The sequence below is a fragment of the Triticum aestivum genome, chromosome 5D, assembly GCF_018294505.1.
Source record: "Triticum aestivum cultivar Chinese Spring chromosome 5D, IWGSC CS RefSeq v2.1, whole genome shotgun sequence".
Taxonomy (NCBI): Eukaryota; Viridiplantae; Streptophyta; class Magnoliopsida; order Poales; family Poaceae; genus Triticum; species Triticum aestivum.
In genome coordinates, this window is record NC_057808.1 from 507,144,199 (window position 1) to 507,157,339 (window position 13,141).

Genomic DNA, 13,141 nt, shown 5'->3' on the forward strand with positions numbered 1-13,141 from the left:
TAGTCATAGGAACATGTATAAGTCATGAAGAAAGCAATAGCAACATACTAAACGATCAAGTGCTAAGCTAACGGAATGGGTCAAGTCAATCACATCATTCTCCTAATGATGTGATCGCGTTAATCAAATGACAACTCATGTCCATGGCTAGGAAACTCAACCATCTTCGATTAACGAGCTAGTCAAGTAGAGGCATACTAGTGACACTATGTTTGTCTATGTATTCACACATGTATTATGTTTCCGGTTAATACAATTCTAGCATGAATAATAAACATTTATCATGATATGAGGAAATAAATAATAACTTTATTATTGCCTCTAGGGCATATTTCCTTCAGTGGCGGCGCGGATCCGCACTGCGGATCGGCGGCGGGGACCGGCGGCACCACGTCCAGCCATCGGAGGGTGGGGGAGGGCGGGGGATGGAAGAGGTGTCGATTTTACTCGGCTGAGTAGTGATGGAGTAAATATACTCAGATTTTTAAGGAGGCGGGTAAATTTTTACTCCAGTAAGCCGTATAGGGGATCGGCTATGTCAAAACTTAGTGGAGTAAAAAGCCAAATTTACTCCACTAAGGAGATATAGGGGATCGATTAGAAATGCTCTTAGACCTGTAACATGCATATGTTACTAGTTTATAAAGTCATCTTGTCTTTGGTGTTATCGATAGTATGAATTACATACTATGTTACCACATGCATTTCTTTCCTTGTTAATTACTTACCACATCATCTATTTTGTCTAGATATATGTGATGTTATCGCTTATATTACCCCACATGAGTATTCTTAAGTACCATGGAACTGTGGGTAATGTGGATTAATGGATCAAGTAAAAAAGTCTGGAGTGAGCAATCAAAGGAACCCAAGGTACAAAAATCAATCAACTGGGAAAATATTTAATTTTTAGTCTGAAGAACCAGGCGTCCATTTCTTGCTTGCAATCGGCAGCGTTGCTTCACCTTCGATCGTCTTATGGGCATCTGGAGTCGGCCCATTTCATTTTAAGCGCACTTTTGTTTGGTCTTATCATAGCCACTTAATTTCTTTTCTTTTTTGTTTCTCCTTTTAAATCCGCTGTTCTCATTTATCATTTCATTATTAAAAGATGCATACTTATAAAGAAAATGAGAAGAAGGGCACCTACGTAGTACATGGAGTTTCTTAGCTCGAGCTCATATGAGTTTGAGGGAATAGTAAATTCGAAAATAAATTAAAAAAATGTTTTGTTACAAACATTAACAAATGTTCTCAATGCTTGCAAAATTTCATACTGAAATGACATTTGTAGAACTCATAACAACAAAGAACATCGATGCTCCAAAAAAGTTATCTCGAAAACCATTTTGGAGTGATTTTTTTTGCCATGACTTTCACAAATGTCATTTCATGATGAAAATTTACAAGCACTCAAAACATTTATCATTGTTTGCCAATTTTTTTTTAATTTATTCCCACTTTTTTGGATTGTATTGTTCATCCCGAGCTCATTGGAGCTCGGGACTAGAACAATACTAACGACGTACAATGTTTTCCATAGATTTTCGTTCCTATGTTGAACTTTTTACTGTTTCAAATGTGTGATCTTTAGAGCATCTACACTCGGATCCACTACCCTCTTCCCCACACACGAATGTTAGGGCGGACAGTCTAGACACCGCTCGGACAGAAAACACCGATCAATTGACCCCCAAGAGCGAGACTTGGGGGTTTGCACATCAGGACAAATGAGAGGCGACGGGACGTTGTCCGTGAACGAGTCCGCGGATATATAGGGGGGCATATTAGCCCTGTCCAGTTGTAGATGCTCTCATTACGGATTAAACAAAGAGAAACTCCACAACATCGCCCACAACTACCAAAATTAGTGCTCTCTCTATACTGTTAATTTAATAGAAATTTGTACTAAATCAGTGACAATTAATATAGATCGAAGAGAGTAGTGTTTTTATGCCTCATGTTTCTGGTGAACTGTTGCTACTTTTTTTTGTGAATTCATATTTTGCCTCAAGGTAAAAGAGATCATATTCAGTTTCTTCATGTGACTGCAAGATGTGATTTTATATTAGAAAACACAATGCAACAAACCAACCCCACTCCATTCCCACCATTAATTGCATGACTCCTGAACATGTAACCCGTAGGGTGATATCAAAATGCAACTACCGCCCCCTAGTTGCACATGACCAGTGGATGTGCAGCTTCGATGATATTTTCTCCAAGGGTATCATACTTTTTGTTTGTCCGGTCACAACGATTCAGTGGATTATGTTCCACGAGTTCATTGGCTGGGGCCAATCAAGCCTAACTCAAATGGTTGGGTTACTTATGATGGAAACAACCAACGAGGGTTCAAATTCTAGAATTGGCATTGGTGGGCACACTTTTTTAATTTAATTCAGGCCTTTTGGTGATGTGCGTTCAGTGAGAGAGGACGTTCCCGTCATCTAATGCAGGCGCATGTGCCAAATTTGTCAATTTCAAGATGTTGTGTCGGCTAAGTATCTCGAAGATGCTCATAGGGATAAGATGTGAGCGTGTGTGTTCATATGGTTGAGTGTATCTGCATTCGTATTGCCTTAAAAGAAGTGATAGGTCGGGTTGGTCATAGGTTTGTCATGATACAGTTACACGTAGATCCGATTTGGATGGCCTTGATTTATTTATTTGTAGGTCAACATTTTTAGTACTGATTCTTGACTTTATTTGGTAATGTTAAATACTCAAATCATTTATGTTTGTATACATCAATTGATGTAGAGTTCAAGGGTCATAGTAATTTTCTAAATGGATATGACTAAGAGCATCTAGAACCGAACTAGGAAAATATGCCCCCCCTCCCCCGCCACTTTTCCGCGCATGCAATGACAACCCCATTCCGAACTCCATTTCCATGCAACACCGGTCAACCAAAACACACAAACGACGTAGGATATATCAATTCGTACATAGCACGACGAAGTTCATACGAGAGTGGCAGGATCCAGCTTGGATCACATTCTTGGCACAACGTGTTGCACAAACCTCAAATTTAGGGCACCGTGATAGGCTCAGAGGTCGTGGGACTAGTATCTACCGCCGGGCCTATGGGGACAGTCCAGAGCTGCAAAAGTCCAGTCGAGCCCCCGTGGAGGGCAGGAAGCTCGAAAACCTGCCTCAGGTTTCCATCCGTGACGGGCAGAGAGCCACACAGAGGGCGAGCTCCTCATCGAAAGGCAAGGAGTTTGAGTCCGCCGCGAGTGTGTCCTAGTCAATGGGGTCCGCCTCAGATCCAAAGCCGGAGTCAGACATGGTGACGCGGGACGAGGAAGACAGAACCAAACTGGAGCGGAGCGGATAGGAGCGAATGAACTAGGGTTTGTGGCCCATGGTAGGGTATGGGTGTGTTTTTTGTGGGGCTCGGATGGGCAAGGATAGGCATGGCCGAAATGATGGACGCGTCTAGACGGGCTCAATCCGCCCCAAATATAGACTGAATTTGAGGGTATGGTTAGAGACAAGTTTTTATTGTCCGGACAGTGTACCGGCTGTCTACCTGACAAATGGAAATTGTTTGGGGATCTGATTGGAGATGCTCTAAGTTGGGGCATTTCTCGGTATAGGTTTCTAAGAGATCATTTGTATGCACACATAGATCCCTTCTGGCGGTAGCCAATGTTAAGCACCTCCACCCAGACAAATAGGAACTAAAAATGAACAATGCCCGGACACTGACCGGTCGCGTCCATGAACGTTTGTGGAGCCAGATTTGTGCATTGGGTTGTAGATGCTCTAGTGAACTGGAAGGAGGATCACACAAACAATTGACAGCTATGGTTGGAAGAATCATCATGTTGTTGCAATGTAAGGATAACATTGTCGCTGCCATATCCTCTAGTGAACCGGAAGGAAGATCACACAGAACAATTGACAGCTTTAGTCATTTAGTGTCAAGCAGTACTTCCGCATCAATACGAAGTGGTCTTACCAACCGTACATGCAGACCTACTCTATTTTCACACGACTGACTTATTGACATCTTCTGACTACTTCGCTTTGAACGATTGTGGAGTACAAGTGTACAACATTGACATGAGCGGCTTAACCACCGAGCTTAATTATAGCAAAATTAGACGTTGTACTCGAGTGAATCACCTAATTAAGATAACCCACTACCATACCTTGCAATATAGTGCCGTAGTACTCCAACCAGTCTCTTCCATTCCGTGTCACGCCCGACGTCCGAAAACGAAGTGAATGCGTGCAGCCGCGCTCCCTTTCTGCCCATGGCACACAAGTTGATGAATGATGCTGCGTACGAAGTACGATGCACCAAACACACACGTGCAGTGTGTATGGGCAATGGCACGACACATGTCGACTAACACGGCCCGAATAGCTTGTACTATTACTCTTTCGAGGTCTGACAGCGCCGGCGCCTCCGCAGTGGAACGGACTGCCTCAGTCCACGAAGCCATCGAAGCGGACACCACGGCAGCCACCAACGCCATGGACGGCGAAGACGCTTCCCGCACCGCCCCTGATGCTGCCGATTGGTGGGATGACACTACTGAAAACACCAGCAAGGCTGTTACCGGGCCCCTCGGCATAGCCTCCACCCATGGCCAGGAAGCCCCGGAGGTTCCCCATGCCTCCCACGCCCACGAACAGGTTCTTCTCGTCAGCCAGCTACAGATGTCGAGTCTACCCGCTCTATCCTGTGTTGTGCGCCTGTGATCGTTGCTACTGATGCACTTGTGTTGTGATGGAGTTTGTGGTTTAAATAGGCCGAGAAGGAGGAGACGAGGAGTAGACACCGTGCGACGGAGAAGCAGTAGGCGAGAGTGTAAATGAGGCGAACGCGACAACAGCGTGGGGCCAGTGAATGTTTGCTCACAATTCAGGAGGGTGAGTAAAAGAAGTTAACCAAATTTCGGTGGAGCCAATATGTCGAATCTGTTGCTTTGATAATTGTTCAAGGCCCCAGGACAAAAAATATTCAACAATCCAAAAGATGTTCCCGTAAATTTTAAAAAGTATTTCATACCATGCAAAAATATGTTCACACAGTTAATAAATGTTTTGCGTGCTTAAAAATATGTTTGTGGCATTTATGAGAAAATTTCAATTTGTGTTACAAAAATGTACATTGTGTATTCAAGATATGTTTGATGTGCATTTGAAAAATGTGTAACGAGTATTTGAGAAAAATGTTCAACATCCATCTGAAAAATATTCAACCTATGTACGTATACCAAAAATGTTGAACGCATATTTGAAAAAGTCTGGTTGTATTTGAAAAATGAAGAAAAACTAAAAATGAAATAGGAAAAAGAATATAAATAACAAGAAAGGGTGAAAACCAAATTTTTATTCATTTTTAGGGGTATAGCTAAGCTTTATTGATCATAGTCCATATGAAGTGGTATACAAAAAGGATCATGAGGATGGGTGAACCATAGATGTCGCCCCTGATCAAGAGCATTTGAAAACTTAGCTAATCTATCTGCGTTAATGTTTGATGCTTGATACGTCTCCAACGTATCTATAATTTTTGATTGTTCCATGCTATTATATTATCTGTTTTGGATGTTTAATGGGCTTTATTATACGATTTTATATTATTTTTGGGACTAACCTACTAACCGGAGGGCCAGTGCAAATTGCTGTTTTTTTTGCCTATTTCAGTGTTTCTCAAAAAAGGAATATCAAACGGAATCCAAACGAAATGAAACCTTCGGTAGAGTGATTTTTGGAATAAACGCAATCCAGGAGAGGAGTGGACGTCAAGGAAGCGACGAGGTGGCCACGAGGCAGGGAGGCACGCCCAGGGGGGGTAGGCGCGCCTCCCACCCTCGCGGGCCCCTCGTGGCTCCCCCAACTGACTTCTTTCGCCTATATATACTCATATACCCCGAAAACATCCGAGAGCATCACGAAACCCTATTTTCACCGCCGCAACCTTCTGTACCCGTGAGATCCCATCTTGGGGCCTTTTCCAGCGCTCCGCCGCAGGGGGAATCGATCACGGAGGGCTTGTACATCAACACCATAGCCTCTCCGATGATGTGTGAGTAGTTTACCTCAGGCCTTCGGGTCCATAGTTATTAGCTAGATGGCTTCTTCTCTCTCTTTGGATCTCAATACAAAGTTCTCCTCAATCTTCTTGGAGATCTATTCGATGTAATTCTTTTTGCGGTGTGTTTGTCGAGATCCGATGAATTGTGGGTTTATGATCAAGATTATCTATGAACAATATTTGAATCTCCTCTAAATTCTTTTATGTATGATTGGTTATCTTTGCAAGTCTCTTCGAATTATCAGTTTGGTTTGGCCTACTAAATTGATCTTTCTTGCAACGGGGGAAGTGCTTAGCTTTGGGTTCAATCTTGCGGTGTCCTTTCCCAGTGACAGCAGGGGCAGCAAGGCACACATTGTATTGTTGCCAATGAGGATAAAAAGATGGGGTTTATATCATATTACTTTTGTTTATCCCTCTACATCATGTCATCTTGCCTAATGCGTTACTCTGTTCTCATGAATTTAGTACTCTAGATGCATGCTGGATAGCGGTCGATGTATGGAGTAATAGTACGTAGTAGATGCAGAATCGTTTCGGTCTACTTGTTGCGGACGTGATGTTTATATACATGATCATGCCTAGATATTCTCATAACTATGCACTTTTCTATCAATTGCTCGACAGTAATTTGTTCACCCACCGTAATATTTATGCTATCTTGAGAGAAGCCACTAGTGAAACCTATGGCCCCCGGGTCTATTTTTCATCATATAAGTTTCCGATCTATTTTATTTTGCAATCTTTACTTTCCAATCTATACAATAAAAATACCAAAAATATTTATCTTATTATCTTTATCAGATCTCACTTTTGCAAGTGGTCGTGAAGGGATTGACAACCCCTTTATCGCGTTGGTTGCAAAGTTTTTATTTGTTTGTGCAGGTACGAGGGATTTGTGTGTAGTCTCCTACAAGATTGATACCTTGGTTTTCAAAAAACTGAGGAAGATACTTACGCTACTTTGCTGCATCACCCTTTCCTTTTAAAGGGAAAACCAATGCAGTGCTCAAGAGGTAGCAATGCTTAACCTTCAAAAGTAAACTTACAATTAACTAAACTAGCTCACTGGTTAATCTCACTAATGATACAACCATAAGCGCTACTAGTCCCTCTTTCAGCGTCGCTCACCACCTGCTTTGAGTCGGAGGCAATTATAACATTTTGAATCATCAAGTCTTCTCCAAGAGCCAAAACTTCTCTCCATGCTATTGCCTTAGTGTGGCTACATTGATGATTACCTAGACAACCAGAGAGGAGCTGCCTAAATAGCGTCCAACATCATCTCGGCACATTGCGGACGCCGCTCCCATCAACTCGGACTTTGCCACGCTTGCATCGATACAGGAAATACATAGAAAAGCCACACGGAACTTCTAAAACCGGTCCAAACTGCTCTATAGAAGCTTTCCAAAACTGATCCCAGAAAATCACATGAACACATGTGGGGTGGCCTGCTAGTGCTCGCCTGAGAGGAGACATGCACGACCTACCGTCTCGTAGGTGAAGTTTGCAGGGCAATCAATTTGGGGCGTAGAATAGAGGGCAAATCGCCCATGCAGGGACTATGTGTCCTACATTCAAATAGTGTTGGTTCAGTTACTCCCGTCAGTAGCTCGATTACAACTTGTTTTCCTCTCGCTCGACCTTGCTCGAAAAGTTTTTACCAATGTTTATGACAAATTAGGAAAATATGTGAATTTTACAAGTGCTTCAAAAAGTGTTAGTGAATTTAAAAAAATTAAAAAATGTTCACAAATTATTATTTTTTCTCCACCGACTCCACTTGTGGTTATCTCTTCCCTTTACTTTGTGCAAGCTATTATTGTGTTGTATCCTTTGCTTGCACTTGTTGTTGTTGTTGTTGTTGTTGTTGTTGTTGTTGTTGTTGTTGTTGTTAGTATCATATAGATTGCTCACCTATTTGAACATCTAGACAACATATTTATTGCTAAACCTAATTTGTTAAGAAAAGCTAAAAATTGGTAGTTGCCTATTCATCCCTCCCCCCCCCCTCTAGTCAACCATATCGATCCTTTCAGTGGGGACGGAGTGGCGTCGGGCTGGGCCAGGCTGACGCGCCCGTGCACGTCCGGACAACCCCATATCCGCCATATATTTGGGCCGGATATGAGGGGCGCCAGACAGCCCGAATGTTTGAGGCTTCCGTTTGGGTCAGATTTTCGTGACCGGTCAATGACCGGATGGGTCACCCGTGCGTTTGAAGCCGGTTTGGGGCGGCCAACAGGCACGTTGTTGAGCGACGCAAGTACAAGCTCAGAGCTAGCACCATGAATGTTCCTTTTTTTTCATTGAAGGCTTTTCTTTAGAGTTGAATATTCTTTTTTTTTCTGAATATAAAACATGAATGCCAGGCTCGTATGATTGTTGTTTCTTCCAGAACAAAAAACTTGAATGGTAACCCACAAAGAAAATATATTAATGCTGAGATCAACACGAGTACATTGAAGCCAACTGGATCTCATTTCATAAAGTCCACATACAGGAGGGAAATTTTTATTATGGTGATTAATTTCAAACTTTGAATTGCTAGAATGAACAGAAACAGGTTGGCTTTCTTCCTTTGGTATATATATATTTTTTTCTATCTCCAGCTAACCCGAGTGTCTTTCCATATGTTAACACGTAGAGAAAAAATGAACGCACCCACGGGAAATGAACTTGAGTGTGGAACAACGCGTGAGCACCGACTTAGAACATAACGAGAATCAAAGATGATGTACCATTAGCTAGCTCTTCGATGATGATAGATAGTTAGATACAACTTCACACGACCAATCAAACACAAACACCGACTTTTAGCCACGGACAAACTTCAACGTCTCCCACTGTGCTCCTCCTAGCAGCTCGCCATACATTTGGTTATACCTAGATACACGCAGCTACGCAGGCAAAGCTAGCGCGATCCACCATAGACCACTGCTGAGGACGGTCGCGTACATGTATGCATGGCCCAGAGTGCCCTAGCTAGCTCGGCCACAACGGCGTACTCAAGGCGTGACGCCGGCGGCGGCTCCGCCGTCGTACCCGCCTCCGAGCCCGCCAAACGGGGCACCGCCCCCACCGAAGCCCCCGAACGGGATACCGCCGGCACCCCCGACGCTACCCACGAGACTGACACTCCGCACGCCACCCAAGACGCCGCCGAGCGGGCCCGTGATACCGGTGAAGACGCCGGCTCCGTTGTTGCCGAAGGCCCCGCCGTAGCCACCGCCGACGGCCGGGAGGCCCGGCAGGTTCCCCATGCCTCCCATGCCCACGAACAGGTTCTTCGCGTCCACTGCGCCCACTCCTCCTGCACCGGCTCCGCTCTCTGTGGCGCCCGGAAGTGAGGCCTGCGCCGCGACGCCAGCTGCAGCTGGCACGGTCCTGGCCGCTGCCACGGCGTGTGCCGCCAGCGCGAGGCAGAGCAGGACAAGGGAGGCTGCATTGCGAGAGCACTTCCTGGCCATGGGTCTGCTCTCTATAAGTAGCCAACTACAAATATCAGTTCTACTCGCTCTTCCTTGTGTTGTGCGCGTGAGATCGTTGCTACGGGTGCACTTGCGGTGTGTGGAGCTTGCTGTTTAAATAGGCCGAGGGGCAGGTGGCGAGGGTGTAATGAGGCGAGTGCGAGAGCAGCGTGGGGTGCACTGAATGTTTGGTCAGGAATTGGGAGGATGGGTAAATTTCGGTGGAGGCAGAGATAGGCGAGGCCAGGCGAGGCGACGAAACGGGACGATGACAGGTGAGTGAATATATTTTTTGAGCGAATGCCTGTGTTTCTGTAAAGGCTGACCTTCTAATTTCTGGAGTTGAGCGCCTTAAAGCTCAGTTTCGGAAAAGGCCCCAGACCCGATCATTTTTTTTGGGCGAAAAAGGCAAAATGGCCAAATCAATTATGGAAAATCTATGTCCTTGAAGTAAATTACACCATCTTTCTTCCGCATCCCTCCGCGGGGCGATGTGAGCATAGTTTGTTGCCACCTCTGGGCTTCCGTCTTACCGGAGCAACCTTGTTTAAACCCACGAGCTTGTAGAAGTAGTGTCAACGAAGTCGTTGATGTAGGCTGGATGACACCGGCGACTGCATTCTGGAGAGATCGCAGTCTTGGAGAAGCTGGCATCAAGAAGGGCCACACGATAATCCCAACTCTAGCCAAACTGGGGGCTAGGGGCACAAACCACACAAGTTCCTCAATGGTCCTGTATCTGACAGGGCTTCATCGGACAAAGATGAAATTAGAGAAGTAACATCTGCCGCAACGACATCCCCTCCGCAGGGCACAACGACCATTGCCAAACATAATCACGCCAGACCGAATGCTCGACATCGACACCATCCTCCGACTCGTTGACGCTCAACTCAGGAAGACCATCGACATGAGGAAATCCAAGGAACCACTATTCACTTCATCATCATTGCCCCAACTTCACCGATGACGAAAAATTTGAGAGGCCTACAGGCACACAGAACTAGGGCTCCCCAACCTCCTGATCATAGCGGCGGAGTGCAAGGGAGCTCACGGAGGCACCAAAGTCTGGGTGCCTCTTGTCTTCCAAACCCTAGAAAAATGATTTGATTTCAATCTACACACCTAGACATGCTAAAGTGCAATCAGTTTGTCCCACTATCATCATTGTTGGACCCCGTCATAGATTTTAGAGAAAGAAGAAAACCATGGTAATAGGAGGGGGGAGGGTGTTTGCTATACACCTTTCGTAGTGGGTGAAAGCCCATGAATCGCCCAAGGGTAGATATTGGGCTGACCCATTACCTTAGGGTCGGGGTAGAGGAGAGCAAGTGTGTTTGCCCACGTGTGCAGGGGGTTTGGCGACAAAAAAAAAATTTCTTTCATCTTTCCCCTTTCCTTATTCGAATTCCACTTTCATTATAAATAAATGTTATAGGTAAATGTTAAAAATATTAACATATGCTAGACATTTTTCATGACATCTAAATTTTTTGCACAATAATTTTAAAAAGGAACTCTTATATTTTAAAAAAACTTAATAAACTAAAAGAGGTGTTCATTAAATATTTCGAAACTTTTCACGCCATTTTAAAAATTTCCATGTGTTTTATAATTACTTTGTCTATTTAAAAAGAGTGTTTGTATGAAAAATTAAATTCATGCAAATTTGATAAGTGTTCGTGTATTTTAAAAAATTGTTTAATTTTCAAAAGTGTCCACATACTTGAAAATATATTCATATTTTCCAATAGTTATCTGATTTTAAGAAGTGTTCAGAACTAAAAAAAATCCGCTAATTTGCACTAGTTTTCATGTTTTTTGAAAATTGTTTATGTACTTCCATGAAAACTTTCACAGATTTGTTAAATATTCATGTGTTTTTCAAAAGCAATATTTATTAAACAAAAATAATATATTAAATAAGAGGAAGAAACACATAAAGCAGAAAAAATAATATTGTAAAGGGAATAAAGATAAATAAACTACAAAAAGAAAGGGAACTGCAAAGAAAAAATGTTGGAAGGAAACCGTGAGAACCAGAGGAGAAAAATAGAAAAATAAAACAGGAATCACAAATAATCAGCTATACGAGTAAACCACACAGTAAAAACACCTTCTTAAAAATAAAACAGTTAGGCCAAAACTATAGGGAACTGCCTGCTCCACTGCTCCAGTTGGGCCGCCCACTACATGCTTGTGTGGGTGATCATGCACTATTACCTACAGTGAGTGATATATAACATTTAAAAATGTAATGTAAATTATTATTTGGTGCCATGAAAGGTAATATGAATTTGGCAATCCAGTTGGCATTAGTCTGAACCTTAGTTCATTGTCTATCACAAATTACGTTACTATTGAAGATGCACAATTTTTTAGGAACCCAATGCTCACCTTGACCCGAACACAAATTAGCCAGTTCAATCAGAGTTTGAACCATCCAACTTTGGTTACCGGGAAATAAAAGGAAGATTAATTTTGCACGGACAGATAAAAATAGATGTAGTATTTGAGATAAAAAAAAGAACCAATACCATTTGATAAATCAACACAAAACATCACCCATCGAGAAATTCAGAGAGTTTAGACGAGTTCCCAACCTACTACCACACTCCTATCTGCAACATGGCGAACATCATTTGCCTTGTTGCGCTTCTTTGAACTATTGTTCGATGGAGATGTGAAGGGCATGCCTATTTGGGTGGTCTGAAAGAAAATGATTTCCAAGTTTGTGCCCGGTTTTAGCTGTAACAGAGATGTGGATTTAGAAGATAATAGGGAATCCTAATTATGGAGTATCATCCACCTCGTGAACTCTTACACCTCAGGTGGTCTAAAATTTGCATTGCCTTAAGTGATTTGTGATTTCTGAACTAATACTTCCTCTGTTCCTTTTTACTCCGCATATAAGATTTATGTCGAGTCAAAGTTTACAAAATTTGACAAATTTGTATAAAAAAATATGAACATCTACAATACCAAATATACATAATATGAAACAACATTCCATAATGAATCTAAAGATATTCTTTTGGCCTTGTAAATGTTGTTACTATTTTCTATAAGTTTGGTCAAAATAGAGATACTTTGACTTCAGACAAAAGTTATATGCAGACTAAAAAGAAACGGAGGGAGTACAACATTGATATGGGCCTCTTATCCTCATGTTAGACAATGTACATGGGGATTTACCTAGTTCAAAACTCTACTATCAATTTCCATATCATGGAATTTCTAGCAATATGTTGTATGTGCCATAAGGGTGATGTGCATGTGTAGTCATGTACACTATAATATGAGACTATTAAATATACTGGGAACAAGTACGTAATCTCTAAGATAGTGGCTCAAAGTTGATCGATATAAATTAAACACACAAATCATTGCTACAAACAAGACAATGAACAGACTGCATTCATGTGAGCTAGATTTATGTTTGCACCAAATAATATCTTTCCATGTACATCAATAATTACCAACCATCCATCAAATGATTTTGAAGTAGCTAAGGAGGTGGTTGATGAGGCATGTGAATGCCCACATTGGCAAGCATACATGTTAGATATGTACAGGTTGACCATGTGAATAGGATGATCCATCGAGC

At 42.7% G+C, this 13,141-nt stretch overlaps 1 protein-coding gene across 1 annotated transcript; it reads right to left on the bottom strand.

The window, feature by feature from the left end:
* Window positions 1-9,072: 9,072 nt before the first annotated feature.
* Window positions 9,073-9,534, bottom strand: LOC123121043 (glycine-rich cell wall structural protein 1-like). The gene has a single exon (XM_044540981.1). The coding sequence runs from the start codon at window positions 9,532-9,534 to the stop codon at window positions 9,073-9,075; it is 462 nt and encodes a 153-aa protein (XP_044396916.1).
* Between the last annotated feature and the right edge of the window lie 3,607 nt (window positions 9,535-13,141).

Excerpts from the sequence above, each read along its gene's own strand:
- LOC123121043 (XM_044540981.1), bottom strand. The coding sequence starts at position 9,534 with ATGGCCAGGAAGTGCTCTCGCAATGCAGCCTCCCTTGTCCTGCTCTGC.